The sequence below is a fragment of the Phyllobates terribilis genome, unplaced genomic scaffold, assembly GCF_046119375.1.
Source record: "Phyllobates terribilis strain yellow unplaced genomic scaffold, ASM4611937v1 Scaffold_1__5_contigs__length_1240528914, whole genome shotgun sequence".
NCBI lineage: Eukaryota > Metazoa > Chordata > Amphibia > Anura > Dendrobatidae > Phyllobates > Phyllobates terribilis.
In genome coordinates, this window is record NW_027362761.1 from 253,032,613 (window position 1) to 253,051,798 (window position 19,186).

General features: G+C 41.6%; 1 protein-coding gene across 1 annotated transcript; it reads left to right on the forward strand.

Moving 5' to 3' along the window:
* Positions 1-7: 7 nt before the first annotated feature.
* Positions 8-15,051, forward strand: TWNK (twinkle mtDNA helicase). Its single transcript, XM_073671170.1, has 5 exons — positions 8-1,453; positions 4,754-4,994; positions 6,885-6,992; positions 11,250-11,391; positions 13,281-15,051. Exons 1-5 carry the CDS (start codon positions 187-189, stop codon positions 13,521-13,523), a joined length of 2,001 nt encoding a protein of 666 aa, XP_073527271.1. The 5' UTR covers positions 8-186; the 3' UTR covers positions 13,524-15,051.
* Positions 15,052-19,186: the final 4,135 nt, after the last annotated feature.

Below are 19,186 nucleotides of genomic sequence, written 5' to 3' on the forward strand. Positions count from 1 at the left end.
CTTCCGCTGACAGCCCAGACAGGGGCATTACACCGGAAGTGATGTCAGGGCGCCAAGGTTTTTCATATGCTAGCTGTCATAATGGCCCCGCGCAGCTCCATGTGACCTGTCCTGTGCTGCACATGCACGGACATGGCTGAGAGCCTGGGATGATGTGAGAGCAGCGGCGCCCTGACGCGGGCAGACATGTGGCTGAGCACCGTGCTGCGAGGGGCCGTGCCCAGGGTGAGTCTCGGTCAGGGGCTCCGGCTGCCTCCATGTGGCATTACACAAGCTCGGCTGAAGCATGGCGTCGCCGCCCCCGCTGGATTTTCCCGCAGACATTTCAAGAAGGATCTCATCTCCATGCTCGATGGCTCCATGGCCCCTGTGGCTGTCACAGAGATCCGCCAGTATCTCCGAGACGGCAACATCTCCTTCCACGATGGCTACAGCTGCCTGCACGTCCCCAGCCCCTTCTCCCCTAACAAAGACAACCTGCTGTTCATTGACAAGACTACAGGGAGGTTCCTGTGTAAGGACACCCTGCTGGAGGGCACCTGGGAGGACTTCAAGGACAGCATGCATCTGCTCCTCAAGGAGGGCTGCTCCTTCCTCAGCCCTGACACCATGGCCAGTTACCTGGAGGACAGCGACTGTGAGGATGGAGAAAGGCAGCTGACCAACCTGGAGATCAGCCGGATCTGGAATAAGGCGGTATGGCTCCACGATCTGGAGGACGAGGATGCTCAGCTGATTAAAGCCATGTTTAACATCTCAAAAATAACCAACAATACCCTGAAGAAGTTTGGGGTGAAGTGTTTCCAACCTACCAAAAGTCTAGTGTTCCCGTGGTACAACCCGCGAGATCTTACCATGAAAGGGTTAAAGTTGCTGTCCGCCGTGTGTCAGGCAGATGTAGTCAGTTACATTGAGACGGTTTACCCCGGCCCTTCTCATTACCATAACCTATTTGGCATTACAGTAATGGGTAAGAAGGACACAGAGGTGGTGATCACTAGCCAAGAAGTGGATAGTCTAGCTGTACACCAAGCCACGGGTGTAACGACCGTATCTCTGCCACGTGGAATAAATTGTTTGCCCCCTGTTCTTTTGCCTTATCTGGAGCAGTTTAAGCGCATCACCCTGTGGCTTGGTGATGACTTGCGCGCTTGGGAAGCCTCCAAATTGTTCGCTCGGAAATTAAGCATCAAGAGATGCTCTCTTATAAGGCCTGGGGATAAACAGCCGAGCCCACTGAAAGGGTTAAATCTTGGGCTTAACCTAAATAAGCTCCTCAAGACTTCTCTTCCAGCCAGCCACAAGTCCATAATTTCATTCCGTCAACTGAGGAACGATGTGTTTAGCCAGCTGGAAAATATAGAGCAGGTTGCAGGGGTGAAATGGACACGATTTCCTGAACTGAACAAGCTACTTAAAGGCCACCGGAATGGGGAACTGACCGTATTTACAGGTAAAGCTCTAGGGATCTGTGTTTTCATAGGCAAGGATGGTTGTTGTAGTGCTAGAGTAAATGCATATAATGACATGGCTGGATTAAAATTCTTTGGGGAGGATGAGAAGCAGGGCACCACCCTCAAAAGAGGGAATTCTGATTTTAAGCAGGAACATGATGATCTCGTAATATTTTGTAACCTCAAACTCCATTACTGCCTTCACTGTTTACTTGCACCCCTGTAGCATATTCTTGGAACACTAAGGGCAAAATGTATTATTTATGTAAAGAGTAACTCGTTTAAAGGGAACCTGTCACATGAAAAAAATGCTATTAATCTACAGGTTAATAGCGTTCTGAACCTGCCCAGTCTCAGGGGCGGCTCCGGCACTTGTAGCTCCGCTGTCCGGAGGAAGTTAACTTTACTCCTACCGGTAGCTTTCAGGTTTCAGTCACGTGGGTGACACTTGCGCGGTTTCAGTCACTGCTCTGTGCATGGAGAGCAGCAGCTGTAAACAACCCCCTTCCCCAGGCCCTGACTGACAGCTTGCTCAGCATTAGGGCTGACTGTCAGTCTGTGATGGGGATGCGGTTACAGCCACCACTCTCTAGACACAGAGCGGTGACTGAAAACCGAATGCTACCAGGAGGGATAACGTTTGTTTCCTCCCAGCAGTAGGGCTCTTTGTGCTGGCCCTGGGCAGGTTCAGAACGCTATTAACCTGCAGAATAACCCCATATCTGCAGGTTAATAGCGATTTTTCACATGACCGGTTCCCTCAAAACTTATAAATCCTAAATCATTAGTACACATGAAATTAAGAAACTTTAATATATCCCAGAGAAATCTGCTTCTTTCTCCTCCAGGATTGATCTGTCACTCTCAATTCAGGTGTAAAATCTGTTTTCAGTAAAGATAGATTTTACCATTACCGAGATAGGAGATGACAGTTGGTGAAAGTAGGATCTAGAAGCTGATAGAGACTTTCTGTTGCAAGTTCTCCTGGAACAAGGCACAATTCTCCATAGAACTTCATGAGCACCAATTGTCATATCCTAAACCAGTAATAGGAAAATCTGTATTCGCTGAATACAGATTTTACCAGTGAATTGTTAATTTTGAGAATGAATGAGGAGAAAGGAGCAGATTTTTCTGATTAGATATATTATAAAGTTTCTTATTTTCATGTGTACTATTAGTTAGTGGAAACACAACATTAAATATGTTTTGCTGAAATGCATGCATTTTTTGGCTGAAAGACATTTTACAGTTTGGTTTTAACACCTTTGCATCATTTTGCCTTTACAGGCTCTTTATTTCCCTGCACATGGCTTGATGCCTAATTAACCGAGAATCCATCAGTCATCTAATTTGTAAATTTAAATATCTTTTTCTGAGCTCCTCTCTGCTGGCTTGTGACCAAAAAGTTTACCAGCACCACTCCAGTGTTTTTGTTTTTTTTTTTTCCAGCGCTGCAGTGGCAATTTAAATATAAGTCCCCTGGTCACATACTCGCCTTCCAGTATCTTAATGGATTTTTTCGTTGCCGCTCCTGTCCCACAGCGCCATCTTGTGACCGCTGTTTCTGACTTGCCGGAAGTCAGAAGCTATATCACAAGCTCTCAATACAAGTCTATGAGAGCCAGAACAGGGCTCTCATAGACTTGTATTGAAAAGTGACCTATGCGCAGTTCCATGAAACACTGGAGCAGCCTGCTGGTCACTTCACCAGAGACCAACCGGAGCAACGCTGGATGAAGATGGCGGCAGGTGAGTATCAGACAAGGGGCAGGGAAATTGTATTATAAGCACCACTCCAGTGGTGCAATAAAAAACCCACTGGAGTGGTGCTTTAACTTTGATGCATTCTGTGGTCATTAGGCTGCGTGCCCACGTTGCGTATTACAAGCGTATATGCTGCGCAATTTCCGCAGCGTAAACGCTTGTAAAACGCATGTATATCCGCACCCCATGGTCCCCAATGGCATTCCGCAATGTCAGTGCCCATGCTGCGGATTTTTCCGCAGTGTATATGCTGCGGTCAAAAATCCGCAGCATGTTCATTAATTTTGCGGAAGCGCAGCGGAATCAATGTGCGGATGGTACCCAAGTCTGGATCAGAGGAGACTCTCATCCAGACCTGGGTACCAAAGAACCTGTAAAAAAAAGAAAAAATAAAGTTTATACTTATCTTCTGATGTTTTCCAGGTGTTTTCCCGCTGTTGTGTGAAGGACCTGCCACGTCATTGACCCATCACATGACTCAATGACGTCACCGCAGGTCCTGCACACAACAGCGTGAGCCGCTCAAGACTCCGGACGGGGCAGAGAATGCATCGGTAGGTGAGTATAAACTTTATTTTTTTATTTTTTACCATTCTGATTCTTTTTTTTTTTAACTATTACTTGGTCACACTATATAAATCCATGCCGGTTGCATGGATTTACATAGTGTGAACAAGTTGTCAAGCACTTTTCCAAGTGATGCTTAAATCACTTGGAGAAGTGCTTGATAACCCGCATGCGGAAATGCACGCAAAGACGCCTCACAAACGCTTCTACCTGGCGGGAAAACCGCATGTAAAATCCGCATGCGATTTTCCCACCAGGGAGAAGCGTAAAAAATATGCTTCAGTTCCGCAACGTGGGCACATAGCCTTAATCAACACATAAGAACACAGAAAAAGACAGGTAAGCGTTACAAGCTACCTGTCAGACAGAGTTGACTGATGAATCTTAGTCCCCCACCCCATATATGTGCATTGACAGCTTTGGTTTTATTGAGCCAGAGAAGGGTGGAGATGGGTGGAAAGGTGCACTGAACTTTTTGGCCATGCCAAGGGTGCACCGAGTGGTTGTACTTGGTTTGAACAGTCATTCTGAGCTGATTGACTACTTTTAACTTTTCTGCAGCCAGCAATAGACAGTACAACACCGTGGCTATAGAGGGCAAACTGCAAAAGTTTTAACAAAACCTAAATGCAAAAATAGTTTGTATGCCAAAATACATGCATTTAAGTAACAAAAAATCCCCCAATGGTGTCATATCTTTAAAAAACTGTATAACTTTTTATTTTATGCCCTATTTGGATCTATTTCTTAACGAACTGGACAACACATTTAATTTATATTATAACACTTGGTGCTTGTAAATTTTAGGAATGATTTTTAAAATGTGCAAATTCATTGTATTAACCCAGGAAACTCTGATTCACATCAGTTCTGTTTTCTAGGTACTTTGGCCATGTAGCTACTTGGATTTGCTAGCCCTGTATTACCCTTCTTTTTTAGTTTTCTGTTTTTCTGCTTTATTTTAGGCCCAACTGGCAGTGGAAAAACGACTTTCATCAGTGAATATGCTCTGGACTTGTGTATGCAGGGGGTTAACACCTTATGGGGGAGTTTTGAACTGAACAATATCCGCCTGGCGAGAGTAATGCTGACCCAGTTCTCTCTGCTGCGTTTGGAGGAGCAGCTAGACAAGTACGACGAGTGGGCAGATCAGTTTGAAGAGCTGCCTCTTTTCTTCATGACTTTTCATGGGGAGCAAAATATAAAGTAAGTTATCAGCAACTTGACATGTACAAAAATAAATGGAGGGGTACAAGTAGGGCCTTTATTAATAATTTAAAAAAAAAGTGCAAACAAATGAGTCTCGCCTATAGCATCCATCAGTTTTTGATTTCTCTTAACATAATTGCAAGCGATAATTTGGTTGCTATAGGCAACACTGACACTATTGTTAGAACAGTTCTTGCACACAAAGCACATTGGGGCAGGCTAATGTAAACTGTCTAAAAGAAAAACAACCAATCACAGCAAAGTTTTAATTTTACCATATCTGTTTAAAGGGGTATTCCCATCTCCAAGATTCTATCCCAATATGTAGTATGTGTAATAATATTAGCATTTACCTCCAATTAGAAATGCAGTACAGTTTTTCTGACTCGCTATGTCTCTTTCCTTACGTGCAGGCATTGCAGGATCTTGGGTATCCATGGTTATGGCCACTAGCAACTAGCTAACTCACTAGATCAGTGGTCATAACCATGTATACCCAAGGTCCTGCGATGCCTACACATGAGGAAAGAGACATAGCGAATCAGAAAAACTGTACTGCATTTCTAATTGGAGGGATTTGCTAATATTATTATTATCATTACACCTACTACATATTGAGATAGGATCTTGGAGATGGGGATACCCCTTCCACTGCTTGCTGATCACCTAGCGTCTGTCCAGTCTGCATGTGACTCTGCAAGGACATTTTAGAATACCACTGCATAGTCAGAGGCTGCATGGCTAGAGGTAGGAGCTAGCTTTCAAAGACGCTCCCCAAAGAGAAGGTAGAGATGGTTTATCACTATCTCTGCCTTCTTGATTGCTTAATGCTCATCACTGAATGATCTTTGTGTAGACCGTTTTGGAAGCGCTAATATCTCTTCCTCCTCCCATCCTAGAAATCATGTGATTGCTGGGTATCAGCAGGGAGTTGATGCTGCTGGGTTTTAGTAGACCCAGATCATAAGGGCAGTGTAATAAAGAAGCTGAATTTGTCCTGTAACTGGGAATAATATGCCAGCCCCAGTAACATGAGAAATCTGCAATTACATTAAACATTTAAATTTCCTCAAAGTTCTTTTATGACCTTATGAGGGGGCACAATCTCAGAAAAAAAATAAAGTAGGAAAAGGAAAAAAAAATAAAACAAAATCCTGGATGGAGCACACATACGCCTGCTCAACCTCAACTTTTTTCATTGTCTATGGGACCGTTGAGGACAGTGCTCAGCTATCACTGGCAGTCCCTTACACCATAAATGAGGTGGAGGTTGAGCATATTCACCTCCACTTCATTCAAGATGGGGCTGCAGAACATGGGTCTCAGGATCGTCGAGGGGGAAAAGATAAGGGTGATGGGGTGGCCCTTTATTGTTGTAAAAAGATATAATTAAAAAATGTGAAAAATAGCTAAATGAGACACAGCATATCTGTAATTCCTGGGAAGAAAATTCAGAGATGACAAGCAATATAGCTGCACTTCCTGTTGGCATTTATGCAAAAAAAAAAAAAACCTGGTGTAAGAATGCAAAAAGATGCTAAATAAATGACAATGAAGGGACTCTGTCAGCACAAAATGACTGTTCAAGCCAAGTACAGGCACTCTGTGCATCACGGCGGGGCCTATCATTTCAGTGTGTACCTTCCCACCTGCTTGGTTTCCATCTATCTCCACCCTTATCTGGCTCTATGAAGCCAGAGCTGTCAATCAAAGAAGAGAGGGGGGTGGAGATTGAGTGAAAACTAATATGTGGGAATATAAATGATTGGCCCCGCCGTGAAGCACCGAGCGGCGACTTAGTTTGATCAGTCATTCTGTGCTGGCAGAGTCCCTTTAAAACACAGTAGATAAGTCTCATTTTTTAAATTTCTTTTCCACCCCATTTAGGTCTGTGATTACAACCATGCAGCACGCGGTGTATATGTACGACATTAACCACGTTCTCATCGATAATCTGCAGTTCATGATGGGCCAGGAGCATCTCTTTTCAGATAAGTAAGGACAAGTTATCACATGTTGCATTATTAGTTTGGTACAAAAATTGTCTTTGGAACATGTCACAAATATCATTTTGATGAATTATGAACATTCCCCTCTTTTAAAAAAAACTCTTATAAAAATCCATATAGTTGTAACGCACTATATTGGGTTGATTTTCTTTTTACAGCTTCCTCCACAGTAGTCGCACAGCTTTCCCAAAGGCCAAAGTGCCTAGTTATATAGTAATGCCTATATGGCTATTTCCTATTCTGAGTATTTTCTCCTTCATCTGTCTTGCAAATTCTGCTTAGTTTGTTCAACTCCTAGAGGACCTGTTCCAGGTCAGAAGTGGCAGTTTTTTTGCTCCTGTTTTATTCATGCTGCTCCCATGATTATGCAGGTTTTTTTTTCCTTTTATTTTAGGCTGCTGTGAGGTTTTTAATGTTTAAGATTCTGCACCTATTAGGTTGCTTGTGTTTTTCTTCATTGCATTTTTGAGTGGGTTTTTTACATGCCGTTTATAGCATTATTGATGTTGTGGTTTTTGTCTCTTTGGTATGTCATGTTTTACATAAAACTACTTTGTTTTTTATACTGATATTTTGCTTTTTCAAAACTTTATTAATAGTCATGTGTGGATTCCAAATCGGAAACACACTTTTAAAGCATATATGGTTTATACCTTCAGATTTTTCACATCTAATGTAATTCTATGGTGAAAATCCACACACAAAACTCGACGTACCCCCAAGTTAAGCTAATATGTTGTGGATTTCAAACACATCACAGGTCAGTTTACCCTGAGTAAAAGAAAATCAGTGGGCATGAGATTTCTATAATCCCGTCCACATAGCTGAAACTGTAAGATGCTGCGTTTTTCCCGAGAAGAAAATGCACAATGTTAAAAACTCTCCAAAAACTCATCATGGAAAATTAACCTTAAAATACGCCAAACGGCTCCAGAGATATGGGGGTCTTTATGTAGTGCTAATTTTTATGATCTTTTCCAAAGAGGCATGGCTCACAAAGTAATTATGCAGAGCATCCAATAGACCTGCCCCCTTGGAAAGACCATTAAAAATCAGCTCTAAAGGCCTATATCTCTGAAACTGTATGGCGGGTTAAAAAACAAAAATAAATACAAAATGCAAGACTCAGGGGAGCAGTGGGAATAAAATAAGAGCAAAATCTGGCCACTTTAGACTTGGTGACAAGGTGGTGAATGCCATATTATAAAACTTGTAGTCTTATCCATTTCTTTACACGTTCTGCTGACATCAGACACTTTATTCCATGACCATGTATTTTCTTGACTTGCATTGCTTTTTCTTAAATGTCCCTCTCCATTTTAAATAGTTGCCGTCTCTTTATGACTTTCCCTTTCCCAGACAATAGCAATTCTGGAGCTTTTTTTATTTATTTTTTGCAGAATTCTGCATTGTGCCATTGCTTTATTGTTCCTCCTGAAATATGTTTTAATACACTTCTCAAAAAAATAAAGGGAACACTCAAATAACACATCCTAGATCTGAATGAATGAAATATTCTCATTGAATACTTTGTTCTGTACAAAGTTGAATGTGCTGACAACAAAATCACACAAAAATAATCAATGGAAATCAAATTTATTAACCAATGGAGGCCTGGATTTACAGTCACCCCCAAAATTAAAGTGGAAAAACACACTACAGGCTGATCCAACTTTGATGTAATGTCCTTGAAACAAGTCAAAATGAGGCTCAGTTTTGTGTGTGGCCTCCACGTGCCTGTATGATCTCCCTACAACGCCTGGGCATGCTCCTGATGAGGTAGCGGATGGTCTCCTGTGGGATCTCCTCCAGGATGGCACATCAATGCGAGCTGTGGCAAGAAGGTTTGCTGTGTCCGTCAGCGTAGTGTCCAGAGGCTGGAGGCGCTACCAGGAGACAGGTCAGTACACCAGGAGACGTGGAGGGGGCTGTAGGAGGGCAACAACCCAGCAGCAGGACCGCTACCTCTGCCTTTGTGCAAATGGTTAGAAACCGACTCCATGAGGGTGGTATGCGGGCCCGACGTCCACAGATGGGGGTTGTGCTCACAGCCCAACATCATGCAGGATGCTTGGCATTTGCCACAGAACACCAGGATTGGCAAAGTCGCCACTGGCGCCCTGTGCTCTTCATAGATGAAAGCAGGTTCACACTAAGCACATGTGACAGTCTGGAGACGCCGTGGAGAGCGATCTGCTGCCTGCATTGAAGCTATGGATTGGCCCGCCGGTTCCCCAGACCTGAATCCCATTGAGCACATCTGGGACATCATTTCTCGATCCATCCACCAACATCACGCTGCACCACAGACTGTACAGGAGTTGGCGGATGCTTTAGTCCAGATCTGGGAGGAGATCCCACAGGAGACCATCCGCAACCTCATCAGGAGCATGCCCAGGCATTGTAGGGAGGTCATACAGGCACGTGGAGGCCACACACAATACTGAGCCTCATTTTGACTTGTTTTAAGGACATTACATCAAAGTTGGATCAGCCTGTAGTGTGTTTTTCCACTTTAATTTTGGGGGTGACTCCAAATCCAGGCCTCCATTGGTTAATAAATTTGATTTCCATTGATGATTTTTGTGTGATTTTGCTGTCAGCACATTCAGCTTTGTACAGAACAAAGTATTCAATGAGAATATTTCATTCATTCAGATCTAGGATGTGTTATTTGAGTGTTCCCTTTATTTTTTTGAGCAGTGTACATTAACAATTGGGTGTTACCATACACTATGATTGATATGTCAAGAAGCCAACTGGTCCACTTTATATTCTAACATTCCTTCTAACTGAAATTCTGCAAATTCTGATGGTATGGAATAGAAAAAGACTGTTAGAGTATTCACGTGGCTAAAAAAAAAAAATAGTAATTTTGTTTTCCGCTAGCATAATAACTGCCAGTCTTCCTGAACCTATTCTGCTTTGGATGTAATGGACTCGTATTGTATTCTAAAGGTTCTCAAAACGCAATGAATGGTGACTTCTATTGTACAATGGATTTGTCACTAGAATGTTGGACATCATAGTATAGGGGGTGGTCTGTTCTTCTCAATAATTTGAGACTGACAGATTCATGAGTGCAGTACTTTCTTCACCATCTTAACAGGAAGGATTGTGCACACAGATTTTCTCGTACGAGTATGTTATATGGTTTTCACGGATGGCACTGGTACTTATATTCTCTGGGACTGTGCATTGGTGACATGTCCAATTTTGATCAAAAGGAGCCCCGAATATTGAGTGCATTTACTGAAAATACATTTCAGTAGGCCAACATTTCGGATTTTAAAAACCTTTTTCAAGCTGTTATAAAGTATTCTAATTTACTGAGATAATGACTTTTGTGTTTTCATTGGCTGTAAGCCATAATCATCAACATTAACAGAAATAAACACTTGAAATAGATCACTCTGTTTGTAATGACTCTATATAATATATGAGTTTCACTTTTGTATTGAAGAACTGAAATTAACTTTTTGATATTCTAATTTAGTGAGATGCACCTGTATATTCTCTGGGGCTGTGCATCGGTGACATGTCCAATTTTGATCTAAGTGTTCTGATAAAAATTGATAATGTAAGTCTATTGGTCCACAAAATGCATTGCACCACACTCTGACAGAAAGGACAAGGTGGAGAAAATTTTTTTTTTTTTTTGTTTAATGTGCGAGAAACTGATGTCGCTCTAATCAAAGTCTGATCAGAATAATCGGTCCATTTTCACATATGTGGAGAAATCAGTCATGTGAGCCTACCCTAATGCAAAGCAGCCACCTGCCAATCGCTGCCCGGACAGGCTGGGGAGTGCTCCTTTGTGCACCAAAATCAGACTTTGGGGGAAACTTTTTAAAAGTGTCTAAAAGAAAAACTGTTTTGTTTTCCCAGAAACCAATCAAAGAGCTGCTTTAATTTCTGACAGTACTCTAAATTATTTGCTCTGTGATTGGTTGATATTGGCAAGAAAAGACTTTCTCTGTTAGACAGTTTTCTTAAATCTGCCTCATGTCCAGTGTGTTCTGACTGCTCTGATCAGCTAAAGGACAATAGCTGGTTGTCCCCACACTGTGCTGTCCTTGCATCGTAAAGTAAGAGCGAACAACCTGACAATCATGAAATGGGCTACTCCGAAAGCTTTCTTCCATGGCAATGACCGTTTCCGCACTCCGGTAAAAAGGTCACTTTTTAGATATATCTGTGCCTGTATAATGCAAAGGTGGGACTTATTTCATTTCTTATTCAGATTTGCAGTGCAGGACCACATTATTGGGGCATTTAGGAAATTTGCCACTGAAAATGGCTGCCATGTGACTTTGGTCATTCATCCCCGGAAAGAAGATGATGACAAGGAATTACAAACTTCCTCTATTTTTGGCTCTGCAAAAGTAAGTTGATAATCCATTCCTGACCTCCTAGTTCTCACTTGTCACTTTGCATTATTCCATCTTTCATTTGTCAGCTGTCCACAAGTAGAGAAGTGTTCAGTATCAGTAATGGAATGGCCGCCTGAGCCAATGTTGGGACAGAATGTATCTGACTCCCTAAGGCACAGAAGCTTAACTAGTCACAAATCACCGCTGTGCCTGAATGAAGCAGAGCTAAATAGACGCCACACAGCAAGATCTATGGGAAAAGGAATGAAAGATCATTCCCTGTAGGTACTTATTTGCCTAGTTCACATGCAATTACACATTTTCCTGAAGGGCCAGTGTATCACACGTACATGTTTCTTTGTGGAATGCCTCTGCTGTAAAGTATAGGCCACTATTTCTCTCAGTACAGCTATAAAAAAAAAAAATATATATACTGGCACATATACCCTGTATATATGTGCCAAATGCCAAAAAGATTTGTAAAGACAGCTATTCCGTACTTTATACTAATCATCAGTACCCAAGGGGCAGGTCTATATCATCACCTTTAAGATGGGTTAACACGAACATCTGAATTCTTTGACTTCTCAACTTTCAGATGTTTGCGCTGCTCAGCATTGCGAACCTGTGTAGGCGCTGCCGGAGATAAAACAAGCAATGTTTTGTCAAGAAAAGGGATCAGAATATGGCATGCTAGGTGTTTTTTTTTTTTGTTTTTTTTTTTTTTTTAATTACACATACTTTAATGTGGGAAAATTTGCTCATGACCCAAAAGTCATCTGTGCCCAGTCACCTTCTGTGTTTCGCAATTGTTTTTTTTACTCCTGTTCTAGGAACAGAGAAACGGAATTCATGCATGAATCTGATATAAAAGGGGTGCAAATGGCACTAGAAGTCCCCATTGATTATAATGGTGTCCTATTGGATTCCAATGTGGTGTCTTACGTTGTCTGAAAAACTTGCAGCATGTAGAGTTACTTGCATTCATTGTGAAACAGATCTGTGCATCTTCATGACTTAGGTTTCTCTGTTCCTACAATAAGTGAGAAACATAATTACGAACCTCGGGTATCAACAGTGCTCAACTTGTAAAGGGCTGATCAGTATATATATTGCACTAGCTATGAGGGACACCACTGCTCTCAGTATATCGAATATTATGGGTCTTTAGACTGTAAAATGATGTATAGTAGGGTGATCTGTTCTCTATTCCATATAACTGGATTTGTAAGGCCAGGAATCTGCACATACAGTGGCTGATACTCAAGTGGATGGAAGGGAGACCCTGTGTCCTGTGCTCCCCTCCCCACCTCTCCAATCTCTTGTTGATTTCATCCAAGCATTTTAATGAAAAGTTGGAGCTTCAGAGACTGAGTAGTTGAACATGGCACTGGTTCCCTGCATGAGGCTGGTGATCAAAAGCAATGACTTGGATATAGAATGGAGCCATGAGGTGAAGGGTAACAGGGAGACTACTATTAAGATGGCCCGGCTAGAAAGTGGAGATGGAGTTAACTTATAAAACCTCCTTCTGCTCCTTGCTTCTTCCTGGATTGCCCTGTCACATAGAGCTGCAGTGATTAAAAGTTCATGCCATGGCGGGGTGGGGAGTTAAAATAAAGTTTTCGACTCATTGCAAAATCAGAGTTGTTGGAAATTTGAAATGGCTAGTCAAATCTGATTAATTGTCCAGCCCTACTTTGAGGTACATGAGTGCCTATGGCAATGGCCTAGTATCTGATCCTCTCTTTTTAGAATAATATCTAACACCTATATTGGCATAACATTTGTATATATTGCCAAACAGTGTTTTGCTACAGTTTCTTATATAAAAATAAATAAATAATTAACGTGAGATGTTCAGATGACCTAGGAGTGTTCTTTTTTTTCCATGATTCTAGGCCAGCCAAGAAGCTGATAATGTTCTCATCCTGCAAGACCGGAAGCTGGTTAGTGGCCAAGGGAAGAGACATTTACAGGTGTCTAAAAACCGCTTTGATGGAGATGTCGGGGTTTTTGCACTGGAATTTAACAAGTCCACACTGACTTTTACCTCCTCCAAAAGCAAGGCCAAAGTGAAGAAAGTTAGCAAAGAAAATGAGACGCCGGACCCTCTTCCAGAAACACCTTCCAAAAAGAAATAAACCAATGCTTGTGTGTGCTGCTGAGATGACATCTCCTTTTGCACTGAGTTTGCCCGGTACACAACACCCCGGCTCCTGATATGGATGAACATTTTATGTTTTTGAATATTTGTTCTATAAAACACTATTTTACATGGTTATTCCTCATTTCACATTCTATAAGTAAGCTACATTTCAAACTTTGGATAATTTTTAGTATTATACATGTCATAGAGGATCTGTCATGCCAAAAAAAACATGTTAAATTTGAGCCAGCTGTTGCATACCTTGTTAAAACCAAGCTAGAAGCTGGTACTGCATTAGCTGAGCACCCTGTGGGTTGTGGATCCACATGAGTTGCATTTCTCTTATTGAAGGTTGAGGGCAGCTCTAATGTCCAACCAGTACAGTCATATAAAACCCTATTTCCTTTACTACAGATTAATGCCTTGTTCAGATGTGATTTTTCTCATATACAAAACGCAAATGACTTTCATCAGTGTTTGATCAGCATGTCTGTTCTTACCATCAATTTAATTGGTGATTTTCTCATATGGAAAAGAAAAAATTACAAAGCTTCTCTCCTACCCATTGCAATGTTAAAAATGGATTTCACGTGGCTGGCAATGTGTGTTGTCAGCGATTTTTCAAGCACCCATAGACTTGTATGGGTAATTTTAATTTGGGTCTCAGATTGAAAACTGACTTATCCATATTATTTCTTTGCGGACACTTGTTTTGCAAAAACTATGGACATGTGAACAACTTTATAGATGATAAGGAGTACGTGTTCTATCTGTGAAAAAACACAGAGCCAGTACCTGAAAAACATGTCTGAATGAGGCCTTAAAGAAGGGAGTAAGTTTCAGAACAGTTAGAGAACCTGCAGGCAGGGAAAGATGTACTATAGGTCAGTGGAAGCTGAGGAAATTGCCCTTTCTCTGAACGATACATTACATGATTTCATGTATATTCACCACTGACTTATACACATGCTAATCATAGGTAGGCGTTGACGCTGACTCCATTGTGTGGATGTGACCGATTTAACGTCAGCACTTTGGTTAACAAGAGCTGAGGTGCGGCAGGTAGGTGCCCAATCCTGTATATAATGCAATGTTCTGCACGCTTGCTCACCAAAATGGGACTATTCTTTTATATTTTGAAATGGCCCATATCTTGTGACCTTCATCAGACACTTGATGCCAAGCTTGCAGAATGTAGAATTAATTTGGAAAAGCACAGTGTAAGTAGTAGAGCGCTCTACCATTTGCAATGCATTGCCATACACTGCTTTTCTAGACTAATTCTACATTCTGTAAGCTTGGCATCAGTCTCTGATGCCGGTCGTACGACTGAAACATGTTCACTCAATCTGAATGTGTCGTTTGTGAATAAAAGAATACTGATTAACTTCATCTGCCGAGCATTGCATTATATCTCACTGACATAAGTGCTTATGGGCTTTACACTTGTGTAACATTGCCAGGAAATGGCACTTTTGTATGTATTTTATATTAAAATAAAAAAAATCACAATTTCAAGAAAATACTGCTTTCATGGTTTTTCTAATTGTTCACAGAACACATGAATATTTGGTTGCACGCTGCTTGGTATACTATAAATTTCCTGTCTTTACAGACCGCTCCAGAGATATACTGACTGCAAAAGAAGGGATGTTAGGTGTACATTAGTAAATACTAGTCAGTATCTCAAGGAGGATTCATAATCAAAAATGGTGAAGTTAAAAAAAAAATTAAGAGCAGCTAAGAAATCAAAGGAGTATTCCCAACTTGACATTTACCATATTTTTCAGACTATAAGACGCACTTTCCTCCTCAAAAACTTTGGAGGAAAGTGGGGGGTGCGTCTTACCGTCCGAATGTATGTGGGGGAGTGGCCGTGGCGGAGATGGTGTGGAATAAACGCAGCAGAGGTTCTAAGGGTGCAATGCATGTAACGTTTAATGAAGTTGCAATAGAGAAAAACAAGTTTTAACTCTTGGAAGTGCCAAGTTTCCTTATCCTGTTTTTCCCAGTCTCAACTCTAGTACGATTTCTGCATAATATGTGTGAGTAATTCAGTGCTTCCAAAGAAAAGAAAGAAGCTTGCACAGCCACCTTGCGATCAAAGTGGTGGGAGAAGCAGAAGAACCAGGTTGCAGTGTGATGGATTAAAAGATTATGAAGAGTGTCTGACTGGAGGCCACACCAATTGTAAATAGTCTAGAAGGAAGAAGATGAGGATATATACAGACATATTTTGAAGTTGAGAGGGAAATTTGAGGCTGGAGGTGGTAATAGTGTGGGCTGAAGGACTGGGCAGAATCAACTATGCTCCTGAGACTAGGAAGCCTTGTACAAGGCCATTACTGTGATAGGTCTAGTAAATAACCTGGGTAAAATCATAGAGGGCGATGAGGGTAAAGCAAACCTACTCAATAGCTTCTTCTCCACTGTTTTCACAAAAGAAAACAATTTATCGGAGGAAATGCTGAGTGATAAAGTAAACCCTCCGCTAAATATCACCCACCTAACCCAGGAGGAAGTTCAGAAACACCTAAATAATATCAAAATAGACAAGTCACCAGGCCCAGATGACATACACCCCCGGGTACTAAAAGAATTAAGTAATGTGATAGACAGACCGCTGTGTCTTATATTGAAGCACTCTTTATGGACAGGGACTGTCCCACTAGACTGGCGCCAAGCAAATGTGGTACCAATATTCAAAAAAGGGGTCTAAAAGGGACTCTGGGAACTATAGACCAGTAAGCTTAACGTCTGTTGTGGGTAAATTGTTTGAAGGATTTCTTAGAGATGCTATTGTAGAATATCTTAATGATAATAACTGTCTAACTCCATATCAACATGGATTCATGAGGGATCGCTCCTGCCAAACAAACCTGATCGCCTTCTACGAGGAGGTGAGCTCACAGCTGGACCGGGGAGAGTCAGTGGATGTTGTATACCTTGACTTCTCCAAAGCGTTTGATACCGTGCCACACAAAAGGTTGGTATATAAAATGAGAATGCTTGGTCTGGGGGATAATGTGTGCAAGTGGGTAAATAGCTGGCTGAGTGATAGAAAGCAGAGGGTGGTTATCAATGGAGTAAGCTCAGGGGGTGTCAGGGTTACTAGCGGGGTGTCTCAAGGGTCTGTCTTGGGCCCTATATTATTTAATATATTAATGATGGTTGCATAGTAAAATAGCAATATTTGCAGATGATACTAAACTTTGTAAAGTAGTTAATACAGATGAGGATAGGGCACAGCTACAGGAGGAAATAGATAAATTGGGGAGTTGGGCCAAAAAATGGCAAATGGGGTTCAATGCCGATAAATGTAAGGTCATGCACATGGGAAAGAAAAACAGCAGTCACCCATACATATTAAATGGGAAACCTTTGGGGAAATCTGACATGGAGAAGGACCTGGGCGTCTTGGTTAACAGCAAATTAAATTGGAGTGCCCAGTGTCAGGCAGCAGCTGCGAAGGCAAATAGAGTCATGGCATGCATCAGAAGAGGAATAGGGGCATATGATGAGAACATTGTTCTTCCTCTGTATAAAGCGCTGGTAAGGCCGCACTTAGAATATTGTGCACAGTTCTGGGCTCCGGTGCTCAGGAAAGACATATCGGAGCTAGAGAGGGTACAAAGGAGGGCAACTAAGGTAATAAAGGGAATGGAGGGACTAGAATACCCAGAGAGGTTGTCAAAATTAGGCCTATTTACGTTGGAAAAGAGAAGGCTTAGGGGAGACCTCATAAACATGTATAAATACATCATGGGGCAGTACAGAGATCTCTCCCATAACCTGTTTATACCAAGGATGGTGACAAAGATGAGGGGGCACACTGTGCGTCTGGAGGAAAGGAGGTTCCTGCACCAGCATAGAAGGGGATTCTTTACGGTCAGAGCCGTGAGACTCTGGCACTTTCTGGGAGAGGAAGTGGTGATGTCCAACTCACTTAATGAGTTCAAGAGAGGCCTGGATGCCTTTCTTGAGAACAATAAAATTACATCTTATGCTTAGTGATAGATTAAATCCCTGGATTAATTAACTGACTGCCAGATTGGAGTCGGGAAGTGAATTTTTCCTCAATGATGTAAATTGGCCTATACCGCATGGTTTTTTTTTTGCCTTCCCCTGGATCAACGCTGCGGAATAGCTGCAGTGCACAAGAAATAGGCTGAACTGGATGGACGCTTGTCTTTTTTTGGCCTTATAAACTATGTAAAACTATGTAACTGGTGAGTTCGATGTGGGATAATTAATTGTATTTGTCTGAATCAGGTGACTCTTAAAAGTGGCATGCGCCTTGCCACAGTTCGTCGTGAATTAAACTAGCGAGCGTTGCTACGCCCCATCACACCCCTGTCCTGCCTTTGCTCTGCCCATTTCAGATCCGGCTGAAACTGGTGTGAAAACCCTCAATTAGCAAGATTTTTGTACAACCTTGCATTGTACTGTAGTACAACTGCGCAAGACTTTTGTGACATTTCAAAACAGCGCAAATGATGAATTTGGCTAAAACATCTGGGTTAGTAAAACCATACTCCAAATGCAGAACAAAATATAAAAAAAACAACACATGAAACCAAGTAAAGTTAAACTTAAAGACCCAAATTAAATAATGAATTAGGCAAAAGTAAGTCACTATTGGAACCATTTTTACTCCAAAGAAAAGGCACACAGAGATTGATGAATCTGGGTCATAGGCTGGTCTTGAGGGGGCATGTTGGAGTCATATACCTTTTCATGTATCAGGAGAGCACCTGCTGGAGTTGGGAGATTCTGGCGTGCAGACTCCAAAAGTTGCAAAATTTAGATGCAACTCCAAGCCGTGCCCAAATTTATCAAAAAAGTGCAGGAAATTCATGAATTTGGCACAAAGAAAAGAGGGCTTTTTTGTGACTTTTAAACAGTGTCGCAATTTGGCACCACAATCGCAAAAAATGTGCGAAAATTTTAGCATGCTCAAAAAATAAACCAGGGAGAGTGGAGTGGAATTGCACCAAAACTCCACCCACGAAACAAGAAAAATAGGCAAGCACATAAAAAAAATAAAGGAGCTAAAAAACACAAAACTAGAATGAACACAGGAACAAAGGCATTGATAAATCGGGCCTAAAGGTATTATTGGTGAGGTTCAGGAGAGGGCCAAATCTATGGTGCCAAGATGTGGCAGAATTCGTAACAGGTGAATTGTAACCTACTATAGTGAAATATGAAGCACCGGAACATAAAATATTTGTATAGTACCAATAAATGTAGCCCATAAAACCATGAGTTAACCAGAAAGTATATACAAAGTTTATTAGCTAAACATATGGACACCATTAGCATAAATTATAGCTATACATATATCAATATACCCCTAGACCAGTAGTGTACCCCTTGGTCCGTTTCTAGATTAATAATCAGATCCTATCTACCACCCATGACAATTGAGTGTCTAGAGATATATGGAATAAACTGGCATTGTAGCAACCTGTGAATAAAAAAGGAGTGGAAACCTGAAGGTACAAAAGGGAAACCCCACGCGTTACGCCTTTTCAGGCTTCCTCAGGGGTATGACATGAATTCGTAACAGGCTGAAATGGTCAAGTCTTATCAAAGTTGGAGAAGGGGTTGTAAGTCTTTAGCCGTTAACAAATCAATAGTGTCTTTAAAATTGTA

Coding starts and splice junctions, on each gene's coding strand:
- TWNK (XM_073671170.1), top strand. CDS start 187: ATGTGGCTGAGCACCGTGCTGCGAGGGGCCGTGCCCAGGGTGAGTCTC. Junction 4,995..6,884: donor CATGGGGAGCAAAATATAAA/GTAAGTTATCAG, acceptor CACCCCATTTAG/GTCTGTGATTACAACCATGC. Junction 6,993..11,249: donor GAGCATCTCTTTTCAGATAA/GTAAGGACAAGT, acceptor TTTCTTATTCAG/ATTTGCAGTGCAGGACCACA.